Raw genomic sequence first — 25,200 nt, forward strand, 5'->3', positions numbered from 1 at the left:
AGGTGCGGGCTCCGGCCCTCCGCGCTCTCACGGGGACGCCGGCTCTCTGCGGGGGCCTCTCCTCGGGCCTCTCGTGTTGCTACTCTAATGATGCTTTCTTTTTTTTTCTTTTTTTCCCCCCTCACAGTGTTTTGGTGTTATGTTCATTTTGCAAGTTGGAAAAGAGGCAGAGAGAAGTGATGTGACACCAGTCATGCTCTGTCAGCATTTGAGGGGCAGCCGCCTTTGCACATGCGAACCATGTAGCTGGTTTTCCACAGCCCTAGTATCAAACTGGCAGTAGATATTATTGCTAGCTTTAATTGAAGAACATTATCATTATCTATAATTTTATTTAATACATCTTCAAGTTTTAAATAGATTACTTATCCTGTAAACTACTCCAGTTTCTCAGTTTTCATGCAGTTTGTCCACTGTCAGTTTGGCACCCTTAAACTTTGGATCAGGCAAGGAGATGTGATTATTCGTCAGTATCTCAGACACTGAGCTCTCAAGTTTCAAGTTGAGATGTCGGAATTGGAGGCCTCCCTTGTGTTACCAGAGGGATATTTGGGTACAAGTAATAACACTTCATTTACTATTTAGCTTATGAAATGTTAAATGTTTGAAGGAGTTACTTATCAGTTTGCAGCTGAAAAACTAGATATAGAGACTTCTGATTCTACCTAGAAAATAAATAAATAAATGACAGGTACCTGCAGTGCCCCAACCTGACTTCCAAAGTTGCTGAGTATGCAGAAGTGTACCTGCAGTTAGTGTCAGCTGTAGGTGCTCAGGAGTGAAGAATCACAAGTGCTTACATGTTGGTTGGCAAGCTGTAGAGCCAGTATAAATGGGTCCTTCTTCATATTTAKGGCTAAAGTATTCAGCCACTGTGTCATGAAGCGTTTCTTACAAAACTGGGCAAGATCTCCCCAGATTTCAGCTCTGACAGTAAGCCTAGCCTAATATTAACTTTGATGGGAAACCCCCAAAGCCAGCTAAAGGGGGAGAGTGGAGTTGTACAGTTTGATGTAAGGGAGAATAGACTGCATATAAAAGGGAAGTGAGATCTTTCAGTGATGCTTAGCTCTTTGATTGACTCAATTTGTGACTCCTCTAACTTCACCCTCTCATCTTGTCTAAGTTAGTTAAACAGGTATGGAAATCATAAAAGAAGTTAAAAAAGAAATAGTTCACAGGTTAAGTACTTACTGTTCATAACTGCTTTCTTAGCATCTTTAACGCAGGTATCTTGATATGTAGTAACAGATCAGGAATTAGCTGCTAAAGTAACTGTAATAGCTTAACTCATTCTAAGGATGAGAACTAGAAATCAAGACATTAATAAAAATACTTCCTATGAATAGTGTGCACAGAGTAGGTGACACTTTGAACTTTTGATAAACACTTTTATCAAAAAAAAAAACTGTCATATAAAGTTACAGAAAGGAGAATAACAGGGCAGCCATTGTCTGTCTGCCTTTTGTTGCATTGATAAAACTTCGTATCAGGAAAAAATAATACAAGTGATTGTTTAGAACAATATCAAGGTAGAGATACTTTGTCACAGTGCAGCAACAAATGATCTTAGTGGAACGGAAGATAATATAGCCAAAGCCAAAATAGAGGATGATAGAAACAAAGAAGAGAGCCAAAAAACAATATGGTATGTGTCACAGGATAATCAAAATATTAACTTAGACTGAAAGTTAAATAAAAACACTGAAAATGTTATACATATGTAGAGAGGAAAGAGGAAGAATCCTTAAGATTCATGTATCATTTAATTGAAAAATATCCCCCATTTATTTGAGGAGAAACGAGATGGTCTCTAGGGTCTAATCTTGCAAATGCTGAAGTAGTTTCAAGCTAAAYTCGCTGTGGAAATCTAAGCATGTGCCTCACTGAGGCTTGGATGGTAACYGAAGAGCTATGATGAATTGGCTGCTTTAAGGCATGTCATAGGCATCCAGTCACTTGTTCCATTAAGCCGAAGTGTATCATCATTAAACTCAGTTAGTGCAAAAAACAGTGTAAAAAATAGCTTTTGTGATTTCATGAAAGCAGCTGTAGAGCCTTACCAAGAGTAAGGCATGATAATAGTTAYAGGAGAGAAGAATTTAACATTTTTTCAGGCCTGTTAATTTATTCATTTGATCAGTTGAATTTATTGTTGTTTTTCTTGGGGGCAGGGGGAGTTATTTTCTTTTTTACAACAGGATAAATGTGAGACCAACAACCTTATCAGTGAGAAAACTGGAACACAATGAGTAGCCTCACTGAAGTCATTAGGATTAAACAAAAGCTTAAGCGATTTACTAAATCAGAGCCTTAAGTGACTTTTTCTTAGCACTGCCACCATCTTATCCTACGTAACAAAAGTCCTTAAGATGGTGTCCAGTTCAGTAGGCTTTGGCTAATTATACCTGAATTATTCTGGGTTTTCAGTTTGATAACATTGAGGCTACTGTGATTTTCAGTAAGATAATATTGAAGCTACTGTGAAAATTTAGTATCTTTTATCTTAAAATCASAATCTTATAGAAATTGTTGATAATGTTTTTTTTTTTTATCCTCTGACTTAGATATTTTGGCCAAGTTTATTAAAACTCTACTTCATGCACATGTTTTTGTAAGAAACGCTTTACAGTTGTGAAATGCAATCAAAAAAAGGTAATATGTGCATAAGAGAATCTTGAGACTAATAGTTATTGTTCTCTTAAATATTTTAGAGCTGAAATAAGTAGACTTACAGTTGCTGTGAACAATTACCGAATACTTATATTCTAGAGAATGGCTCATGAAATAACTGCACGAGTTTTACTTTCTTTCACAAGGGATGCTTTCCATTTTTAAATTTTGGGTCAGTTCTGTTAATTTTTCCACCAAAAGACTTGTTTTGCAAAGCCTATATAGAATTTGAACTGAAATGGGAACTATTTAGATTTTCCAGTAACATTAGGGTTCTGTTAATGAATTACTGAAATAGTCCTGTCATTGGTCATCGTGTATGAGTTGACTGTAGAAGACTGAAGAACCCATGCTTAGGGTATAAAAAAGACAACCCAAAACATACCATTTCTATAAGTTGGGAAAATTGGATAAAAACGTGACTATAAAGTGAAATCCTATAAAACTGTGTAAGTTTCTCAGTGTGCAATTGCGGTTTAACAGATATCCATGAATTTTATTACGAATAAGGAGCTATAAGTATATAGAATTAATCTATACATGGCATTATGACAGCTTGCTCTAGCAATCTCTAGGATTATGAACTCATAGTAAAGAAAATCTGTAGAGGTAGTCCACTGAAAAATGAAACAGAAAATAGTCTGACTCCTTTCCTGTGGCTTTTGATGCAAATGCAATTGTGGTAGTTCCCACCAGTCCTGCTGTAGGCTTYAGAAGTACTACAATGCTCTTTTCTAGGAAGGATATATTCAAGAGGCTTGAACTCTATGTAGAGTGAGTAGAAAGCCTTGGAGAGCAAAGGATATTAATATAATCAGTGATGAGCCTAGGCTGTCACTGACACAAACAGGTGCAATACACGTGTGCTGGAGGACTTGCATTTGCTTGTGCTAAATGTAGATTTGGCCCCAAGCTTCTGAATCATCAAATAACATGTGAACTGCGTGGCTGCCTTGCTGCTTTTTGTCTTTGCTGTGTGACAGAGTTCTGACCCCTATATTTCATACAGCCCATGGCAAATAATAAATAGTTCTATCTTAACATAGACCCCCTCTTGCCCCCCTCCCCCCCCAAAAAAAAAAAGTTGATGAAAGCCAAAGTGACTGCAAATATGTATCTGATTAGGACATTTGAAAGGCTGAAAGGGCTTTCAAATGACGATGAATCCTGTCAYTTCTCTGTGACCCTCAGAGTCTTATCCCAGTTGCTATCACGGTGATGAAATTAATGCCTATTGTGTTTGTGCACATACTTCAGATCAGATGAGGACTAAATGTTTTTCATTTCTTGTGTGTGTTGTAGTTATGCTTGATATTTTGCATTGAATGGCAGTGAAGGAATGTTAAGGAAATCATCACTTGGACTGCTTCCTTAAGGATCATTTTCTATCTGAAAGATTTTGACAATTGAATAAAATCCATGTCAGAATTAATGTGCATGGATTTTGTTCAGTGCCTGTGTCAGCTCTCTTTCTTTACCCCYACCTCCTTTTGAATAGCAATTGTTGGAAGTAGTGCTTCCATTAAAGGCATTATGATATTATAATTTTCATGGTCATTACAGGACTCCGGAAGGGCCGTGAGAATCAGACGCTACTTCAGTGGTGTTTAGCAGAACTGTGATGTTTCTAATAATTATTTTAAAAAAATGTATGAGGTAATTGTTAAACAATACAATGTGTTCTTTGGATTAGTATTGAATCTTGAACTGCTGTGTTTCAACAAGATTGAAAATTACCTAGGATTACAGCAAATTAAAACTTTAGTCAGACACTGTATTGGTGAACTTCTAACTATATCTTCCTGAGAGCAAAATCCAGGCTGTGTTTAAYGTCTTGGCTTCCTAAATCTGTGAGGAGAGTTAAGCAACTGAGGRTTGGGATAGATGTTTASTGACCTAGCCATCAGCCTGTTTATGTTAAAAGTGAGAGTTCAGGTTCTGTGCCCATCATTATTCTCAAGACAACAGCCTAGCCAGACTAAGWCAGTTATTGCAGGCATTCTCCGTTACTCCTTTTGAAGGTGTTCCACCAAGCAACAGGTAATTCAGGAAAGCCCTAAGACGGATGTGGGAAGTGAAGTAGGCAGCACAGGTCTAGTGGCAAAGCTGCAGTGTATGCACTTCAGAGAGGTGCTTCTGGTTGCCGTTGGTGAGATGGATTCTCGTTTTTTGGGAGAAGGCTGTACGCGYGTTGTTGCGTGACAGCCCAGCTTCACCAAAGCAGGGTGAAGGTTCACTTTCTTAACTGCTGTCTGTCCTCAGACCACCCCTCAAGGTGAGGAGCGATTTCATGAACAAGTGCTATAACTGACAAGTTAAAGGAGACAGCACTCCTCAGCCTTCTCCTGTTGTGTTTAGAAAGAAAGTACCAAATAACGGTGTCTTGTCAGGAGCCTGGTTTTATAAATGTGAGCGTGTGTTCTCTGAGCACTCGTTGCAGACTGGACACCTGACTGGGCAGATCAGGAGTGGGCCAGTACTGGGTTGGTACAGAAACCAAGCTAGAAAGCAAAGAGCTGAAGACAAGACAAACCTCCAAAGTTAGGTGGAAACATGAGCAGAGTTGAAGGGCTTGCATTTTGGTAGTCCCAAGTCCTTCAGTGAGTGCAGCTTGTAGGACACTTTGAAAACCATACTAATGGGTGACAGCTACTCTTGTTAGCACTTAACATAGCTTCACAAAAAGGCAATATTACTAAGATTGCAAATAACAGAGAACATCGTTAAGTTAATCTTTATTTTTGTGTGATAAACTTTTGAAAGAAGTCTTGCTTTTCATAATGAAATTTTTCCAGTACAATGCTAACTAAATGAAGGCAGTACGTTGTAGTTTCTGACACTAAGGCAGTCTGGAAAGAATTTAGTATTATGACATTCTGCATTCACTATTGGTCCTCATTACCCCCTTCAAGCCAATATACAAAGTATCTCATAAATTAAGATTGAGATCTGTTAGTATTTTTAGAAATCAAGTATCAGTTACTACTGTTACTATTCGGATTAATAGATTAGAAGCTTTGTGTGGAGAGTTGCCTAGCATACATTTTTTTTTTTAATTGGCAAGTCGCAACTGAATCTGAATTTTCTACTAGCCTTATTTAATACTGTCTAAAATTTAATACTAATATATGTAGCTATTTTTTAAATGTAAACATATATATCTAAGGCAATTCTAAAGTCAAGTATGTGTCAGGTGGGAGAAGCTACAGATGGAAGTGGTTGGTTTGAAAGCTCTTTTAAAATCTCATTCAAAGTATTTAGCTAGTAATTTCACGAGCTTGCAGTGTTTTTTTTAAAAAATCTGTTTAAATATATTTTAATTTGAATATATTAAGAATTATAGCATATTCAATTCTTAATRTAACTTGTCTTAATTTCATATAATTTGCTGCATTCGAAAATGCAAATATTTATCGCATTTTTAAAAATTACATATTTTTAATACTACATGTAGTAGAAGGTTATTATACTTTTCTGTTTTTGCGTCTAGCTGTATTTTGGCACATACTAGGCCATGGAGTTCTACAGTGTTCTGCCTTGACCTTTTCTTACTATTACATAATAGATAACCTTTATGTTAAGGTGGTTATTAATTGAGAAGTTTTTTCCCCTTGGTGCTATACTGTCAGACTCTGTTCTTGCTAAAAGAAAAATCTAATCATAGATAACATTTGACTCCAATTATTTCAAATTATTTATTTCAGGTTTACAAAGTATTATTCATTTTTCTCAGTTTCTTAGTCATATTAGATAAAGTAGACTCAGATGTCAACGATTTTGACATTACAATTATGAAAAAGCATAACTTTTCAGGAAAAAATCTTCTTTAATCATTGTTCTGTCAAATTGAATTTATGCTGTGAAGATGTTTGGGATAAGAAAACAGGGCAATTACTTTCTTTTCTTCATTTCACTTTTGTCACATAGTATTTGTCTTCCCTGTTCCTGCTCAGTCTTCAGTGTAGAAGTAAGAAATCATGCGGCTCATGCTAGTGTAATTTTAAATTTAAAACTAGCTACTAATGCTTTTGTGGAATCTTTGCATTGGAGCACATATCAAAATGCTAAGAAAAATAATTATTTTGGAAGACACTTAACTGTATTGTGGCATTTGCTATAAAATTTTCCTCTTGAACTTATGCAATGACATGAAAACCTTATCCTGTAGCATTTGCTAAAGCTGCTTAAGAACGTAATGGTACACATGTTTCTGTTATGTAAGCAAACATAGCACAAACTTCCAAGCAATCTGCAGATAGCGGTCTCATTCCCCATGGTGCGCAGATATATTGAGTGGTTCTAAATCAAAGGCTGATTCAGGTTTCCTGTGTTCCAGTCTGGAGCCAGATTTGTTGCAACTGGCTCAGCTATCTTTCTGGATATTCTCTTCTGTGTAATGGTATCCTTGCTTCTTCTTGAAAGTCCATAGGGCTCAAATTCTAAATAGTTGTTGAAAATGGTGTGTAGAGGCACTTTGCGATTATGGAGTAAGATTTTCCAAGTAGAGAACACAGAGGATTCCTAATCTCTTTCCCATGCATAGTGGCTCATTGATAACTTTGCAGCAGTTCACTTTGTACTTGATAAAAAAATTTAGTCAACTCCTCCTTGGAGTCCTCGACATTTAGAAGCAAAGTTCCTATCACAAAGAAGTCTAGCTAGTGGAACACAGTAAAAAAGTCACTACTAGAAGGTTTCTTGCTTCTGCCTCATGTGAGGCATGCAAAGGGTAAGACTTTCAGAACGTGCTTAATGGACCAAGGTACTGTAGTTCATTTTTGGGACGTTATATCCCTTTCACTAAGAAAAAGTAACAAAGCAAATAAAAGTTGCATTGAGTGTGGGTCATTTTTCTTCCTCTTTGAGGGGAAATTACACAAATCTGTGAGAAACAATCTTCAGAAGTGCTAAAGGTTCACATAAGGGAGACAATATTACTCTTCTAGTGGAGCAAGTGGAATGCCTTCACTCTTGTGCTGGAAGGCATATTCAGATTTTGCACCTGAATACCAAATCTTCAGAGAACCTTTAGCTGAAATCTCTACTTATAAGTAGAACTCCTTTCACATGTGCTGTGTGTATTTCAAATATGTACAAATACTTGCTAAAAAATGTAATTACTGGCAATTTATGGTAAAAGTTATTTGTTTTTCTGTCACCAACCAGAAAACAGTTAAATTACATTTAAAGGTCTGCCAGATAGCTTTAAATACACAAATTTCTTCGTTGATGCCTTTCCTTCTTAGCTAGGTGCCCAAACTATACATATCCTTAATCAGAATCTAGAAGCAAAGCTCCTGAATGCACTAAGTATTTAATGTCTGCTGGTAGGACTGAAAACCTCAAAAAACAGCTGTGGCTATTATTTTTCTATTAAAAAAAAATGGCAATACCTCTCTTTAAACTCTGCTTTGGGATTTGTCTCTTCAGTTCTCCTTACATGCACCTAACTGCCACCCACTTTGAAAAAGACAGTTTAGGCATGTATTCCTAGAAAAGAGAATCCCATATTCATAAAGTACCCTCTAACTGCTGGAGCAGAGTGTTATGGCAGGATAGGGTTTAGGATTCGCATGTGCTTGTAGTGCTTTTTGTAGACTAGCTGCTGGCAGCTTTGTTAAAAGCTGGCAGGCTGCAGGGCGCTGCCTCCGCAGCAGCCCCGGTCCGCGTGGCCCCTTCCGCGGCGCTGAGCTCTCCCGGTGCGTGTGCGTGGGATGTCACGGAGTCCTGGTTCTGGAGCGTGTTCCCTGGTTAACTGCTGGAGTGCTTCTGTTGAATCTAGTCTGGGGGACACTAAGTAGTTTTAATTAAGTGTAAACTAACTGAATTTGCCTGAATTTACTTGTTATTGTGACAATTTTTCCGTCTGTGATATTAGTCTATTGCTCAAATTAGTTATCCCAGATGTTATGAACATTTCCCCAAACTTTTTGCTCTGCCACATCCCCTTCTTGAAACAGTAATCACCATCTGAATTATCTCCCGAATTAGAAGTTGCAAAAACATACACTCTGTGGGTAATATTAGACTTATGTGAATTAAGTTTTTTTTATAATGTTCTGTTCTAAGTCCCCGTTTAAAGCTTTGGGGAGGCCTAAAAAAAAGTTGAGTAATGCTGCAGTAGGGTTAAGTCCTCTGTGTACTGTCTGTGAAAGTTCCAGACAGCTAGGAATTGAAAACAAAAATAGTCCAGTTAAATGATACTGCTCATCTAGCAGCAAGTGTCTGTCTCCTCCTTTTTACAGGATTGCAGGCTTTTTGTGTTTTTTTAGAATTACTCTTATCTTACTGAGAGTATTCAGCATAACAAAATCCAGGAACTGTTTGTACTATTTAGCCTGTTGATACAACTAGATGTTCTAAGTGAATATCTTTTTAGCTAACTTTTCTTTATGTTAAACTTAACCATAAGAAACATTTAGCTTTTGTTCTAAAGTAAGTGTACTAACTGCTATTGCTGTTGCTTAATTTCTTTCAGTAAACTGATGGTAGTGAAACTATCAATATTTTTCTTCAGATTGCTAGCAATAGAAATTATTTAATTCATTTTCATAGAAGAACTGTAATTCTAGAAAATTAGGCAATAATTTCCTCTTGCCTAGATACCTGAAAATCTGTATAATGCTCAAATAAAAAAGTAGTCAAATATGCACAGAATAGAATACTCTAAAGCTGTTTTTTTATTGACACTGACAGATACTACTTTATTACAACTATTAATGTATATTTTCTTTAATTCTCCATTTCTTCTAAAATTTTCTTGATGCTGATTCTTCCAAGAGGAGCTTTCCCTTCGGATGTACTTTAGATTATGGAAGTGGATTGAGAAACTGCAGAGCCTTTGTAGTCAGTGTCAGAACTATACTTCTATATGTGGCAGCTAGTGCCATTGAATGAAACGGAACTGCTCATGTTTGTGTCAGACATCGTTCTTGACATCAGATGATGTGATCTAGTCGTACATAACCAGCATATGTTCTAATACAGTCCCTTTCCAGCGAGGAAATTGAATAACAATAACTTCTTACTCTGCTGTAAGAACGTTTCTTTTTTGAAGTTACCTGCTTTCCAATTCAATCAAATGAAGGATTTTTGAACAATAATTTGAGTTACATATATAGAAATCTCAAGAGTTTCCCAGAACTCAGCCTATTGGCGGTGGTTTCCTTCCCAGAACCCCAGTAAAATACAGAGCTGCAGAATATTTGAGTGAACTGTCTGCTTCAATAAAATGGATTGTATTATAATTTCAAGGTTTGATATTGAGTCTGAGCAGCAAATTTTAAATTTATGCCATTATATATTGAGCAAATGGTCTCTTTACTAACTAAATAAGTTATGAGATGTAGCAATAATACTACTTGTTAAACCATTATGTAAAAACTGTATGTAATCTAAAGGTACTTTTAGGAAAAACAGTATTTAAAGGTAAACTTTTATTTGGTGATTTAGAGAAAAAACAGCTGAACTAAAACACGAACGTTCTTTCTCCTTCTTTTCCATTCAGCCTTTCATCCTGGTGCATCACCTTGAGATTAAGTATTGCTTATCAAAAATTTAAGGATAGTAAGTTGATATAAAAGACTGTAATGCTCCTATTCAGTGATTCAGAGGACATTTCTGTTCTTCCACTGTATGCAAATAAAGCCTCTGTCTGTCAAATCAGAATAAGAGTACTTCCCTATCTCAATTCTGTGTAGAAAAATAAACACTGTGAAGTGCTTGTAGTAGGGCACCGGAAAACCTGAGAGAAATTTGTCAGCATTGGAGTGTGAGGCTCCCAGTTTCTGTTCTTGAGCCAGCTGCTTGTCAAACAGGTTGTACAGACTCTGTGATATGAGGTACTTTCTTTATAAGCTCAAAGGACTGGTTGTGTCATCAAGCAGGTTTTTGGAAGAAGAGAAAATTTAAACTATTTCCTGCAAGACATCAGTAGCATTACAGTTTAAATACTGTTACAGCAGATCCTTTACCACAGCCACAATGCTGCAGAACTCAGTTTACACAGGTTATGTATTGACTTAAGAAGTCATATCTGGTAGTTGATTTTGAAGGCTTGCTGATGCAAACTCCATCCTTTTACCACAAAATTATTTCCAGACTCTTTAACAAAAAAAGGTACATATTTTTTTTAATCTTTGAATAGCTTTTGTCCAAAAGAACATGCAATCCAAGTTATAAGTTAATTGTGAGGAAATGGCAAAACAGAGAATTGCACGTTTTGAGGACAGCACAGCTCAAAATACAAAGTTTGTAAGGTTGTTTTCAAGTGAAGCATTGGTGTCTTGAATATTCTGTTTCTCTTCTCTACCTCCAGGAGAGGAAAGGAAAGTTCTCCTGCTATCACTGTACATTTGCTTTTATCCTTCTTTCAACTTGTTGCCTGTGTGCTTGAAACTGCCATTTTTCCTGATCAGAGTACTCCACCTTTTTCTCTGCAAAAGGCCTCAGTGCACATCAGTTCTGTTGAAGTAATAACAAAGAAGAGAGACTTATTCTGCAATTTGCACCTGATTTCTTTGGATGGGGAGAGGGGAAGGGTTGAGGAATCTGAAGAACCAAGACTGTATGTGGTAGGGTGGTGTGTGATGAGTGTATGGTAGGACATAAAATGAGATGGCCCAAGTTTTTACAATTCATAACCAACTGTGCTGTTGAAGGAGAGGTAGCTGGTCTGCTTGCAAGTCAGCTCCAGAACTTCTTCAAATATCAACCTGACATTTTAATGTCAACTTTGCCAGGAACCTGTGGTCACTGGTTAACCTGCTTGCAGGTCTTCTGGTAGTATGACTTTTTTTTACCTCTTAGTTCTAGTCCTGTTTACTAAACCAATGTAGATATGATATAGTTAAATGTTCTACTTTTTTTTTTAGTGTATACAGATTTTTCTAAAGAAGAAATTGGGGATATCCACCTTATTTCTGTCAAATCTCATGCAGATTTTGAGTTATTCAAGTGTATTGCATAGCTTTGCAAGCTACCATGTTAGCATAACTGTCATTGAATAAATTGAGCTAGTAGAGACTGAGGAAGTAGAGGCTGTTATGGATGCTGAAGCTAGTGTCACGAGATCACCCTGGAGCTAATTTGCATATCAACTTCAGCCTAATATATTATTAAATTCCTCCTTCAGGAGGAATTCCTGCCTGCGAATCAGAGCTACGTTTTTCCTTGGCACTCCGGGATATGTGTCTTGCACACGCTGAGCATGCGAGCAGCCTGGTATATGGCATTCAAGGAAGCTGCATACCAGCCTTTCCACAGGCTCACTGTTTCTTTTCTAATTTGTTAGCATCCAAATTTCTGAGGCCTAGCTGAGTTTGACAGTGGTGCTATATAAATAGATGGCAAAGGCCCATATCAACAGTAATTGTATTACCTATTATTGTGAAATGGACTGTGAAACAACCAAAACATGGCTAAGAGCACAAATCTTTGTTCTCTAGCCAGGTTATGTTTGCAGTGTGTTTTCCCCCAATTTTCTGCTTAAGACTTCTGTTTTGACTTGCTGTTTTGCTCTTCCTTTTAGCTCGTTTTCTTTTCTTGACTTCATAGTGGGTAGGTTTTTTGTTTGTTTATTTTAATGAAACAGCACCTATTCCAATGAATAGGTTCCCATTGCTTCATTGTGACAGGTAGTACTTTAATCTCCTCAGTCTTTCAAATTAACACTTCGGTAGGATGTCTGTATGCTGTTGTGTTTGTAGAGCTATGCATAAAATGTTTGAAATGCTGTGATGTTAACGTCTTCCTGAAATTGAAAATTCCATCCCAACCAAATCTTGCAGCACTTGCGTGTTCCTGCCTGGCTGGGATCCTCTAGGTGGAAAGGGCGTCCCCTCTGGTTCTTTCCAGACTGCTAGAACTGATGAAGATTTTCCTTCTGATGGAGAAGGGTCCTCTAACTACGCTGAGCTCTTAAAAGGGGCAGTCTGAGACTGTGGACACTGTTTCTTCTGTACTGTCCTTGATAAGTCACTCAAGTGCTTGCCTTCGCCATGGTCCTTAGATCTCTTCAGTACTAGCAGACTGAAAGGGAGTCAGTTGCTGTTACACGATCTATTGTGGCAGAGAATTCTGCTATAAGCAGCAGCAGCAAGTCAAAGTTTTCTGGCCACCTTGAAAACAGTATTGCATCACTTCCTTCTGCAGCTATTAACATTACATGTCTGGTTCACCTAAAAGCCTTAAATTGCCAGAAACTGCAGGCATGTACTGAGGGGATTCTTCCCTTGCTTATCCATAAGCTGAGCAATTCTTCAAACATCATGTTTATCCTTATCACAAGTATTCTTAATATACTATAGCTAAACATCGCTTTTGATGAGTGGAGAATCACACATTTGTTTGGGTATCTGCAGTTGCTGATGTTAGTATGTTTGAAGAACAGTTTTTACGAGTTGCTTTTTAAATCGGTATCCTGGAGCTGAGCTAAGGAGAAGGAGTGACATTTCTGCAGGACCCAAGTGTTCAAACTCTTAGCCCTCTGTTGTGTAAGGTCTATGAAAATTTCCGGAAATGCAACACTAAAACCAAAATGCCTCATTCTTGGGAGGAAAGCTTCRTGGTTGAGCACAGAGTACCTATCTCTTCTGGTTCTGTAGTATCTTGCAACTGAAATCTGAATAAACCTCTAGAGAATGAAGATAGGAAGTTGCCACTTTTGTTATAATAATAGTGGTATGATACAGTTTCTAGCTCTCAGTTCCTAGCAGTGAATATCTAACATTTGAATAGTTCATTAAAGGCAAAAGAACAGCTGTATAAGTCTTTTGTTGAAATTACTGAAATAGGCAGTGCTGAAATGAATGATGCTGTAGTTAAAGCTGTTACATTCTCTTAGACTGAGCTATCTTGTCCTCAAAACGATGCTAAAGGATTATTGTCTCTGTGGATGAAGAGGGAACAAAACAAACGTTCAGATTTTCTCACCTCTTCCTTCACTTTGAAGTAAAATTCCCTTTCTATCTTTAATGAGAACTCATTAGGAATAGATCTTTCTGGTTTTGTATAACAGTGTGGCTGCATGTTTTATCATGAATAAAAAATTAAAAAATTTTGGTGCAGTACCTGTAGAGACATTTTTGGCAAGCTCCTTTAGTAGCGCTTACGTATCGTGCACAGAATTCTACTTCTGTAGAACACTGAGAAAGTACTTTTCTGGGATAAAAAAGTAACTACCTTAGTTGTTAGTTGAAATAAAAGGCAGGAGAGATTTACTGTTATGTTTTGCAGACAATCATACATTTTTTTTTTTTTTTTTTTAAGGGAATCATTCTTTAAATTTGTTTTTACTAATGCAGTAGGCACAAGTGAATGCTCTGGATTGTAGATATGATTACACCAAGATTTTTAACTTTAATATTAGGTAGGAATTAGAAATTAGAATTGTAAATTTATGTCTTTCAAACCCTGTTTTTCTTGTGTAGGCTATTACAATGTCAAATGCAGGTCTGTTTTCCTCTGGTCCTTATTTTCTTACCTTTCCTAAAAGCATAGATAGCAATCAATACCTTCTGTACAGTTTTAATGATCTGTTGTACTGGGCTGTTTTCCTTTCTCTAAAATGATACTGGCCAGAAACTGCATAGTAGAGTCACTTACCTGAGATTAAAGAAAGCATCATTTACAGACCTACAGAGTAACACTACTAGAAAAATATGTCTTGAAAAATCAAGCTTTAACTCCGTGAGTATAGGAAGATTGTTTTTCACTTCAGTGGCATTTCTGTAACTGAACTGCAAAATCATATCCTTTGACTGCTGCTTTGCAGTTAGTAGAATGTGGTATCTGGGGCATCAGCGGTAAGGTTAAATTCTTACTGAACTTCAATGAGAAAAGTACTCATATACCTTTTCAAAATCTTGCTGGAATTTCTTGAAAACTGCTTAGAATGTACTTATCAACTGTCTTGTCACAAATAATTTTAGTTAAAACTTTATGGTTTTGGAAAAAAAATCAAATAAGTAATATTTTCTTTAGTATATATTGGATGATCTCCCATTCACATATTTACTGAAAATTTCAATTTGTCAATACCTATTTTCTTGTCTTGAATACAAACTTTGATTGACAATGCAGTTCTGTTCCCTAAGAGGGAACAGTGTGAGTGTAAAACATGTGGCTTTTTTGTTGTTTTGCACAACATAACAGTGTAAAAAGTTATCCATTTGGTATAGCACCTAAACTAAGGGGTTGGCAGACCTTTCAGAGAGGTGCTGATAGGGACATTCGCTAAGGATCAGTATGAGACTTAGCATAGTAAACTATTTAAATCAAGACCTGGTAATTAATTATAAATGTTTTCCTGACTAAAATCTGTATATGTTCAGACTGGGAATGTGATAAGTGGGTAAGATTTCCAAAATAACTTTCTTTTTTGGTTTCAGTGAATTGAGTCATCTCAAAGGAGGTGTGTTTAACACAGCTAACTCCTAGAAACAAGGAATACAGCGTGTTAGTATTGGGGAAGTGGGGGGAATGCTGCCTGGAAAGGGAAAACTAAGCTGAAATAGCTAAAGGAAGTATTTAACAGTTAGTTTTTATAGATAATTAGGATGCTCCATGAATTCTTCAGTTCACAATGGAAATGTTTTAATTCACATTTTCATTGTACTTTTGAAATAAAACCTAATTGAATTAATCCACTTTAAAAGCTGATTTGGATTACTGCTTCTGAATCCTGCTTTGCAGTTATGCTCTCAGAAGGTTATTTCACTAGTAGATAATTACTTTTGTAGGGGGGAGAATTGCAAGATTATAAGGAGTGCTCTAATGTGATGGAGAAAAGCATGACAAAAGCTGCTGTCAGGAAGCTGAAGGCTAATTTAATGACCCTCCCAAAACACGTATGTTTCTGTTCTTGACAATTAAAATTGTGGCAAGTGGTTGAGATACYATTCTTGATCTAATCCGGGAAAATTTAATTTCAGATTTAACTAAGCTAATAATGAGTGTCTGACTAAAGTGTATCTTGCACATTAAATGCATAAAGTTAAATGATGTTTTTATGTGTCTCATGGTCCCTTTTAATTGCATTAATATAAGTATCTTGTGGGTACAGGTCTACTTCCATGGATCCAGTTATAGGACTTGGACAGAACAGAATGACTTACTTACGCCCTAATTAATATTTACTACCCTGTTGATAAGTAGATTGTGTGCATGATGGGTGCTGATATAGTGATAGAGTGTTTTTTTATTGATGGTTGGCAGCTTTCCTGATAAATAGCTATTTACCTTGTTGAATCCCATTACTGAATATTGCAATGAGTGTAAATAATAAAGTAATACTACGTTTCTTTTTTTTAGGTAATAATCTATGGGGATTTGCCAAAAAATAAAGAAAATGTAATATATTTATCAAATCATCAGTGTACAGGTCTGTATTTTTTTTTTTTTTTTTGCTTATACACTTAGAGATTAAAAACTAGCTTTGATTATGGATATTTCAGCCCACTCCATGATTATGAACTAAGAGGGGAAATAGCTGCTATGTTTTAGGTTCATCTCTGTAATAATTATTTAATAGGAGTTTGGTTTTGGCTATTTTTTTACCGCATTTGTAGTGAAATGCATGTTAAATGCCAAAAGACTAGAAATGTTAGCGCTTTGTCTGTATGAGTCAAAGCTAAGAATGCATAAAAATCTTCTATTGTTAACAGAAATGTAGTACCTACAGCTGTAGTAGTCAGATGTGGTCAAGATCATTGTAATGTTTTGTAATGACTTATTTTTTAAATGTGATAATCTTTGTTTAGGACTTGTGCTAGGTCAGTGAGTACAGAGAGACCCAAATATGATACATATGTCTGAAAGCATTCATAAAGATTGGACCTATTTCTGTAGTGTGTCTTACCATCAGCTTTCAGTACTGCAGGTAGACTTGTTTCCTTTTGTACCAAGTGAAAGCTCTAAAGAGCCTCTGGATTTAGTCAAAATTTACCTATCTTTCCCATCTCCATATTTAGCTAAAAGTTCAGAACAACATTTGAAATTACTTCCCCTTCTTAAATATCTGTTGTTCCTTAAATTTCTGTGATTTTTACTGAAAGCCTACACCACCGAGAATCATACTTGTGACTGGATTGAATTTAATGAATTTAATCTACTGCAATTTTTGAAGGAATAGAGGAAGAGGTATTTTATGTAATAATCTCAATTCTGAATGCTTTATGTAGAGAATAAGAAATGGTTTTCTGTGCCTTTTCTCAACTGAGTTCAGTGTAAAAAAAAAAATACACAAAAAACTTTGATGCTAAATGATGACTAAGGAACTTGTAAAAATAAATAGTAAATATTTAGCTGTGCAGTGTGTTTTGGCGGGGGGGGAGGGGGCTGATGGTGCAACATCTTGACCCAAAAAAGCGGGCAAGAATAGGAGCTCTCTGCATTAATTTGAACCAGAAGATGGATGGGGGGGAGAGAGAGAGAAGAAAAACTCTCCACAACAGAGTTCCTGTGCTACACTCATAAAGTTAGTTGACATTACCTATAGTTAATACTGGCAGTGACTCTTAAACCAGATAGTGTCTCCAAAGTGTCCCAATTAGGCTGAAGGTAGCCTGCCAGTGTGCGGGAAGACTAGGCAAATGCAGCAGCCAGGCCTGTCTGGTAGGTGTAATTTCCATTTGTAGGATTTCAAAGGCACCTCTTGCTTTCCATTAACTCCACAGGGAACATTGTAATTTACCTTAAGGGCATTTCACCAGGTGCCTGAAATTAATTATGAGTTAGACTGTGGATAGGTCTTTCCAAAGTAAAGGAAATTAGTGGCAGTTCTATGGACTGGTTGATTATGTACCCAGATGAAACTTTTAATACATCAAGCAAACTGGAAACCAGATTCTGTGATATTTAACTTGTTAAAATGAGGATATCCCTGTGAGCTGTCATTCCACATTTTGTGTTATTTGAGGAAGCACTGACAGGAAAATAAATACTGAAGCACCATTTTAACAAAATGTAAAACTTCCATGATGCCTTGCTGAGTTAAGAATGACTGTTTCAAACATCTCATGCAAAATTTCAGCAGTAAAATAAAGTGAAGCAGTATTTAAAGCTGCATTAAAATGCTTTGGCTTTTGGAATTTAATGTATCTAATTAGACATGAGCGATGTACACAAAGTGTAATAATTTAGTATGCCCATATAAAGAATAGCAAGGTTGGAAACAAAATAACTTCTTTTAAAATCTGTCCTATAGAAGAACCTTGTGGTTCCTAAAGCTTTTAATGGGAAAGCTAGTATTTCAGCATTTAAAATTGTGACTAAATAGGAGTTATTTGTATAAAGAAATTGGCAAAGTACTAATCAATTTGATTTAGGAAGGTTCTTTTCCTTTGTTTTTCCTTTTACTCTTGCACGTTCTTGGCAATCGGTTTGTGAGTTTACTGAGTCTCTTCTAGCGTTGCCCTAATGAGCTTTCCATCAGATCTTTCCATTCAGAAGCCTTTAGTGATATTTGTATGTACAAAATGTGTGTTTTATTTTATTTGTGGCAGTTGAAAACTGGTTTAACTAAACATTTTGGGCTTTTGTCTTTGCAGTTGATTGGATTATTGCAGACATGTTGGCAATTAGGCAGAATGCTCTTGGGCACGTCCGGTACGTTTTGAAAGATGGGTTAAAATGGCTTCCATTGTACGGGTGGTATTTTTCACAGGTAAGTCTGTCTGTTTTTTCCTAACTGTTTGCATGTCATGTATATATAATATACTTTCCTTGCATTTATAATAAATATTTTCAAGATATAGTTCTGAAATGACACTTGTTTACTTCCACATGAAAACTGGTTGTTTCACTCAGTGTAATTAGATGCATATTTTTAAGTTGAGAGACACTTATTGAAGAATCAGTTTACTTTTCTAAAGTAGTGATTTATTTGAACCGAATGTCTATTACTAGAATTGGAACTGCAGAATCTATGTTAAAAGCCATTTCAGAATATTCTAATACTTCATTCTTTTTAGAGTTCAGGTGGCCCCTTAGAGGAAAGGATAACCAGACCTTTTTCCCTGTGTATTTTTTTTTTTTTTTTGGTCACACTATAAACTAGGAATAGATTCACACTGCTCTAGTGCGCTTCTTAATTTTTCAGTTAGTAGTTTTTAGCACAAAATAAAAAGAGGAAAATTGGACCTTATTGTGGAGGAGAAGCAGTAGAATCCCAGTCTCCACAAAAGTGCTGATGGTTTTGCTTTGGACTTCAATTAAACCAGAACGCTGTAAACCTAAATGGGTCTAGTCATATTCCTATTGCTACCTTTTGCTTTCTCTTCTTTCTGCGTTATGCTCCTCTTGCTCCTTGTAGTCTGAGAGCACAACCTGACGTGACTCAGAATTATACAATTACAGAAGAAACAGTGGGCCATGTTCATTGTACAGGCGATGTACTGGGTGGATGTGATCTTTGATCCCCTGGTGATGGTGGAGAGCAGTGTAAATGACATGTATTTATTACCTCTCTAAAATCCTCTCTGAATTTGTCAAACCTATTCTTTGCTTTCTCTGAAAGCAGGACTGCTTCTATACACAAATGATTTTAGATGTGTAAATGGAATGTTTTCGTGACTATTGGTATATCTTGTCAGGTGATCAGAAATGGCTTCACAGTATTTATCTCAAGATTTACGTAGATGCTTGGTTATTAGAGTAGAAATAGATTAAGTTTTTGGTAACTATTTCAAAGTGCCTGTTTGATAAGATTCTTTTCCTTTGGCTTCTGTCCTTGGTTTTCACCTGTTCCCTGAATTTTGTTGTTTTCTAGAACAAAAAGACCTTCCTGCCTCCCCAACAAAAAAAAACCTTAAAAATTACTTCTTGTGGACTCAAAGTTTGACTGAATTGGCTTTCAGCCCTATCAAGGAGGATGGGGGATATTGGGAGAAAAACTACACAGAGTATGATCGGAACTATATATTAATATGTAAAAGAATATATGAAACTTATCTCTTCTTATTCAAAGGAGATCTAAAGTGGAACCACAGCCCTGAGTTAGGTCCACAAATTCCTTTGAGTCCTATGGTAAGAATTAACAGCCTAGCCTTGTAGTTTTATTATTGACTTGAGATGAACTTATTGCAGTCTTACGTCAGAAGAAGAGGCTGTAACTCTCCCTCCACCACAGCTACATGTTCCTCTATCTCACCACTCGCGCTCTTACAGCCACAAGACAAGGTAGATTAGCTGATTGCTAGGACCAGCAAAAGAGGGAAGAAGTTTGGGCATAAGATCCCTGGTGAGAAGAGTGAAGGAGACAAGACAGCCCTATTCTTGCAGTAGACTGCAACTGTATTATTTGACTTTGAAACTGCGCTTTACAAATGGGATTCCAAGAAGCTAACCTAAGTTAGATTACATTCGGAGAGCTTGGAGATGGTTTGTCACACATCTATGAGCTGTCTAATTCAATATGCTAAAAAAATAGGAAGTGCCATAAATAATGGCCTTTCCCTGCAATGAGATTTTGCTTTTTAGCTTGAAAATACATGCCTAAACTGAATTGAAGTGCAGAGCTTTGAGTGGTCTCACTTAAACTGTCCACCTTTAGGGAGTGAAGTGTCTCACTTTTATTTTAAACGATAGGTGTACAGGTGTTCTGTACAGTATGGAAGTGGGTAGAGTGTTCTCCAGGATACTGGGAGATCCGGATTCAATGTGAATTTCAGCCTGAGGGTTGAAAATGTTTACCATCTTTTGAGAGAGTGTCTAGCCAGCAGGCGATAAAACTAGGCTGGTGTATGGGTGCTTGCCATCCTTTCTTCTGAAACTGCTCCTGGATTTAGAAAGGAATGTGCCATAGAGAAAATGAGAAAACCACTCATGCTCTGTTTGTTTCTTGGTGGGTAATTGCTCTCCCAGTCCCCTAAGTAAGTACAGAGTGCAAACCTTGCCATACCTCAGTGAGTGTGTCCATTAGGGAGCAATGGACTTTTCTGTTGTCTAATGCCCCATTAATGACTGATTCTCTACATTTGTCTTCCACGAAAGAGAAGGTGACCAGTCTGATGCTTGGAAATAATCTTGCTGTTTTTCCTTGCCTGTAGTCATTAAATTGGTGGTACTTTAAGTCTTCTTTAATTAAAATACAGACAGGATATCTATTCCATCCGCTATCGCTAGGTGTCCAAAATTATTTTTTTCAAGATTTCGGAAAATTACTATTGCTATCTGGAATATCCGGTGCTTAGTTTCCTGCCTGCTAAATTGACTGTTAAAAGAAGGTTCCTGTGGAAATTAATCTGAATGTAGGCTATGTTTTAAAATGAAATGCATTTGTTAAATAAGACCTGTTCAGCTTTGGGTTCCTGAAAACGTAATACTGCTATAGGAAGTAGTGGAGAATAAATATGAAAACAAATGAATGAATATATTAAATATATGTGTGTGTGTGTGTATGAGTGAATAATTCAGTGACACAAATGAAAGGCAACTTACTGACAATGGTGATGTGTATGTGCTTAAATTACCGAGACGGGATGCAGCAGGGCTGTAGCGCAAGCTAATAGGTATTTTTATTGTTTTTATCACACCAAACAGTGCAAAAACATAAAACACTTCCTGCCCTTCCTGTTGATGTTCTGTCAGTGATGTCACTTACACTCCACTAAAAGTTTCCAGTGCCACGTAATTACGGCATGCTCACGGAATTCATATTCCCTGCCTCAGGTAAACATCCTGTTTGGAAATAAACGTAGTCTGGATGTCCAGGAGAGCGAAATTCAGGCACAAAGGAAGTATATTTGTAAACATAATCCATTGTTGACTAAGAGAGAGGCTTTTAAAGTACAACGGAAAAAATGTAAAAACTTAAAAACAATACTTCCAGAAATCTGTTTTGAAAAGCATTCATATATTTGATCTGTTACTGAAAAGGAAATGCAGTACAAATTTGGGAATTTGAGCTATATACAGTTGCATAACTAACATTTTTCTTTGGAAGCAGCTCTCTAATGGTAAAAAGGAAAAGAGCCACTTGAATTAACCTATTATGTTCCAGATTTATTAGCCAAAAATATTTCTCTTCATAAAACTGGCTGTATTATTTTTGGGTGGACCTGAATTTTGTTTTGCCCTATCTTTCTCTACCAAAGTGCCACTAGCTCCTATTGATCTTATACCACCTGGTGAGGCTGGGACATAATTTTGGAAAATATTTTTGATATCCCAAACTTTGCTTGACTTTTTAATGTAGGAAATCTATCTATGTGTTTTCAGTTATTCAGCTTCAGCTTGCATACCCTTTTGGTTGTTGCTGAATTTTAGCCAATTATTTAGCTAATGTGGYATCTTTCCCCTCTTTAGCTTTGCATTCCTGTGCGTTTTGGGAGCTGGCATTATATATTTGGTTTTTATACAGTGACTGGTGATCTTATAACACACACTGTCTGTTCTTGTGTTAAGTGTCTGTTTTCCTGTTTGCTTGAGAAGTAGAGGTCTGTTTCTAAGCTTAAAGCCTGGGGTGGAGACACCAAAACTGTCTGTGGTGTCATGGTGTCCCCAAGTAAACTGTACAACACAAACTGTGATTCCCCATGTTCATGGATGAAAAAAGGAAAAGGTGGTTCAGCACCTTCCCAGTTTGCTGCAGCTGTTTGGTAAATAAAGGGTGATCAAATTCAAAGYTTGGCCTAGTTGAGTACGCACAAAATGATGGCTTACAAATTATATCAAGTCTTGTATAGAAGATATTATTTTCCATACTAAACTAATTTTGACCTTTCTGGAGGCAGCTGTGATGAGTGTCACTTTGCAGAGTAAAACTTCTACTTCCCTTTAATGGTGTCAGATTTTAAAACCAGCCTTACTTATGAAGTACATAGATAATGTGCAGCTGTTTGCTGCACGGCTGTTGCAAGCTTTTTCTGCTCATGCCGTTATCTACCCAGGACTGGTAAATGCATGTGATGGTGCTGATACGATGCACCAGCTTACCAAGGCCAAGCTAGATGGATTGGGGGGTTCTTTCTCCACTCACTTTTTGTCCTTGCCAGCCATAACAGCCCAGCTGAGCAYCGCAGCTGGCTCCTTCACCTTAGAAGGGAATCGTAGGCAGAGTATTAAGGGAGACTATTTAATGTGAAGTTAATGTACCATTGGCTTCCTGTTTCTTTTCACTGCAGCTTTTGGAGAACAACTTAAAAATTATGTCAAATACATTAGCTAAGCATCTACATGACCATCTTTCCACCCAGTAAAAGGGAAGGAGAGAAAAGATAGTACGTAGCTCCTTTTTCATCTACCTTCGTCTGTGAAACTTAGTTCTCGTGCATACCGAGCGAATGAGGTACTATCTCTCTTCATGCACGTGCATGCACTGTAACACCCATGTTTCTATAATGTACTGTATCTTTTCCGAAGATAAGAGTGAGGTTCAGCTCTTACTGGTTTTAATGTTGTCAGTTTTCTGTTTAAAGCATATAAAACCACAAATGGACAGAAATTATCTGACCAACCTAATGCTATAACAGGACGGAGGGGCAGAAAAGAGTATTACTGGAAATAAGTTAGGGAATCCCTGAAAATGAGGACCTTTAAAAAGGAAATTCTGTTATTTGGAATCTGTGGGGTTTTTTTCTTTACTGTTTTCAGAGTTCATTGTGTCAGTACTTCATCTTGTTCATCAGAATGTTTATCCCATTGCAAGTACACTGCAGATGAAACAAAGTGATGGAAGAAAGATCTATGATAAGACAAATTTTATTTCTTTATAAAGAAATGTGTACTTTGCCATAATACTTTTATGAGATTTTTGTGATTAAATTGTGTGGAACAATGTATAAAATGAGTCTTTCCAGAAAATGATSCAATTTTTGTAGTATTTTTCAGCAGAAGTCATATGAAATCTTTTACCTTCTAAAGGGTTTATGTTTCTGTATCTCAGTATTTAACTTCTCTATATTAAATATTTGATTATTTAAAAAAGTGTATGAAATTGTTTGCATAACCTGTGCTAATTACTTTTGTGCTACTCATAAGGTTTGTATATATAGGTGCAGTACATACAATTCCAGTATTTGCATTAGTCACTACTTAAGAGTAAGCACATAAAATGGAAATGTTGAGCTGTAAATACTTGTATGTAGGTAACTTCACTGGTGTAAATTCTCTTGTTCTACAAGCGGTACAGTAGAGAAGCTAAGCTATGTTTGTGTTTTCAGGAATAGATTCCTGGAGTTGGTTCCAATGCCATTTTACAGCTAAATAATTAACACCTTTAAACAAGACACTCAGATGTCTTCTGATATTTGTTTTGTAGATATTATCTTTATATAAACAGATCTTGTGAATTTATACACATGCAGATATAAAATTAGTTTTAAGTGCTTTTATCCTGGCATAAAATGTCTTGCAGGAAATTGGGAGCATGAGTCGTAAACATCTCTTGTCACTGTAGTTCTTTGTTCTTTTATCAAATATTCTGTGTTTAAAATGTTCCTTTTCTTTTTAATTTTTTTTAGCATGGAGGAGTCTATGTAAAAAGAAGTGCCAAATTCAATGAAAAAGAAATGAGAGAGAAGTTGCGGGCCCAGGTGAAAGCTGARACTCCGGTAAGATTATACATTTCTTTTTCCTCCCCTCTTTGTTTCATTGAGCTTTTTAATGGCAGAGGCTTGTTTGGGTAAATGAGTTGTGCTGCATATCTGCAAACTACAAGACAGCAATCATGAATTTTATTTTCTTTCTGTATTTTTGCAACTATTTTTTATAATTAGAATATCTTTAATTAAACTGCTAGAATTTTGACTAGTCTTTTTTATGAATAATATGAACTTCATTATTCTGTCTGTAGAGGGCAGGGGAATGTGGACTAAATCTTAGAACATGAGTTATGGTAATGTCCTTGAGCAACCAATTTCACTATTCCTTGTATTTCATTTTGACTACTGTAATAATGCTTATCAGATTGGTATTTTTGTGAGAAGTCTTCCGGAAGTCCAGATCATTCTTACAAAATGTTAATTAGTCATTCCAAAGATCAGTCATTTTAATGAAAGTGACATCTTAGAACTAAGTAATGTTGTCTGCTACTCTTGAAGGAGGAAAAAAAAAAAACTCTTGATAATTTTCTGTTTGAAGAATGACTGCTAGTGCCAAGTGACTTTTCTCATGACTCTTAGTATGGTTTGTGGCTCAGTGGATGAAATTACTATGTCTCACTTCCATTACTTGTTGTACATTAAAATGTCTTCTGCCTTTTTGGCTTGACTTATGAAAACCARTGCAGTAACCCTTGATATAGAGCAGTTATGCTTTTATTTAATTTAAAATGATGTGATTAGGACTCACCATTCCACATACTAATAGTGGCACACCTCTTAAAAGCTGAAGCTTGGGCTAATGGAATATATATGTCATTTTGACCTTCATAGCAGTCTTAAGTATGTGTGTGTTCAAAAAATGAGCTGGCCTTTTTGGGGTGATTGATGTATATGCATATAAAGGCACATAGTTCTGACACTTACTGGAAAGCCTTAAATCAGTAAATCATCCTTCTTAAGACAGTACTCAAACTCATTCTGTCAT

The 25,200-nt window shown here is 36.5% G+C and overlaps 1 protein-coding gene across 1 annotated transcript in view; it reads left to right on the forward strand.

Annotated features, from left to right (window-relative positions):
• The window catches only part of AGPAT5 (1-acylglycerol-3-phosphate O-acyltransferase 5), a 61,758-nt gene that overhangs the window by 588 nt on the left and 35,970 nt on the right, over positions 1 to 25,200 (forward strand). Inside the window, exons 2-4 of the mRNA XM_085312473.1 lie at positions 15,985 to 16,054; positions 18,222 to 18,337; positions 24,135 to 24,224. Of these exons, the coding sequence (XP_085168599.1) occupies positions 15,985 to 16,054; positions 18,222 to 18,337; positions 24,135 to 24,224 (276 nt within the window). The remainder of the gene's footprint in view (positions 1 to 15,984; positions 16,055 to 18,221; positions 18,338 to 24,134; positions 24,225 to 25,200) is intronic.

Source organism: Rhea americana, unplaced genomic scaffold (assembly GCF_003343005.1).
Source record: "Rhea americana isolate MKP2758 unplaced genomic scaffold, rheAme1 scaffold_366, whole genome shotgun sequence".
In the NCBI taxonomy this organism is placed as follows: Eukaryota; Metazoa; Chordata; class Aves; order Rheiformes; family Rheidae; genus Rhea; species Rhea americana.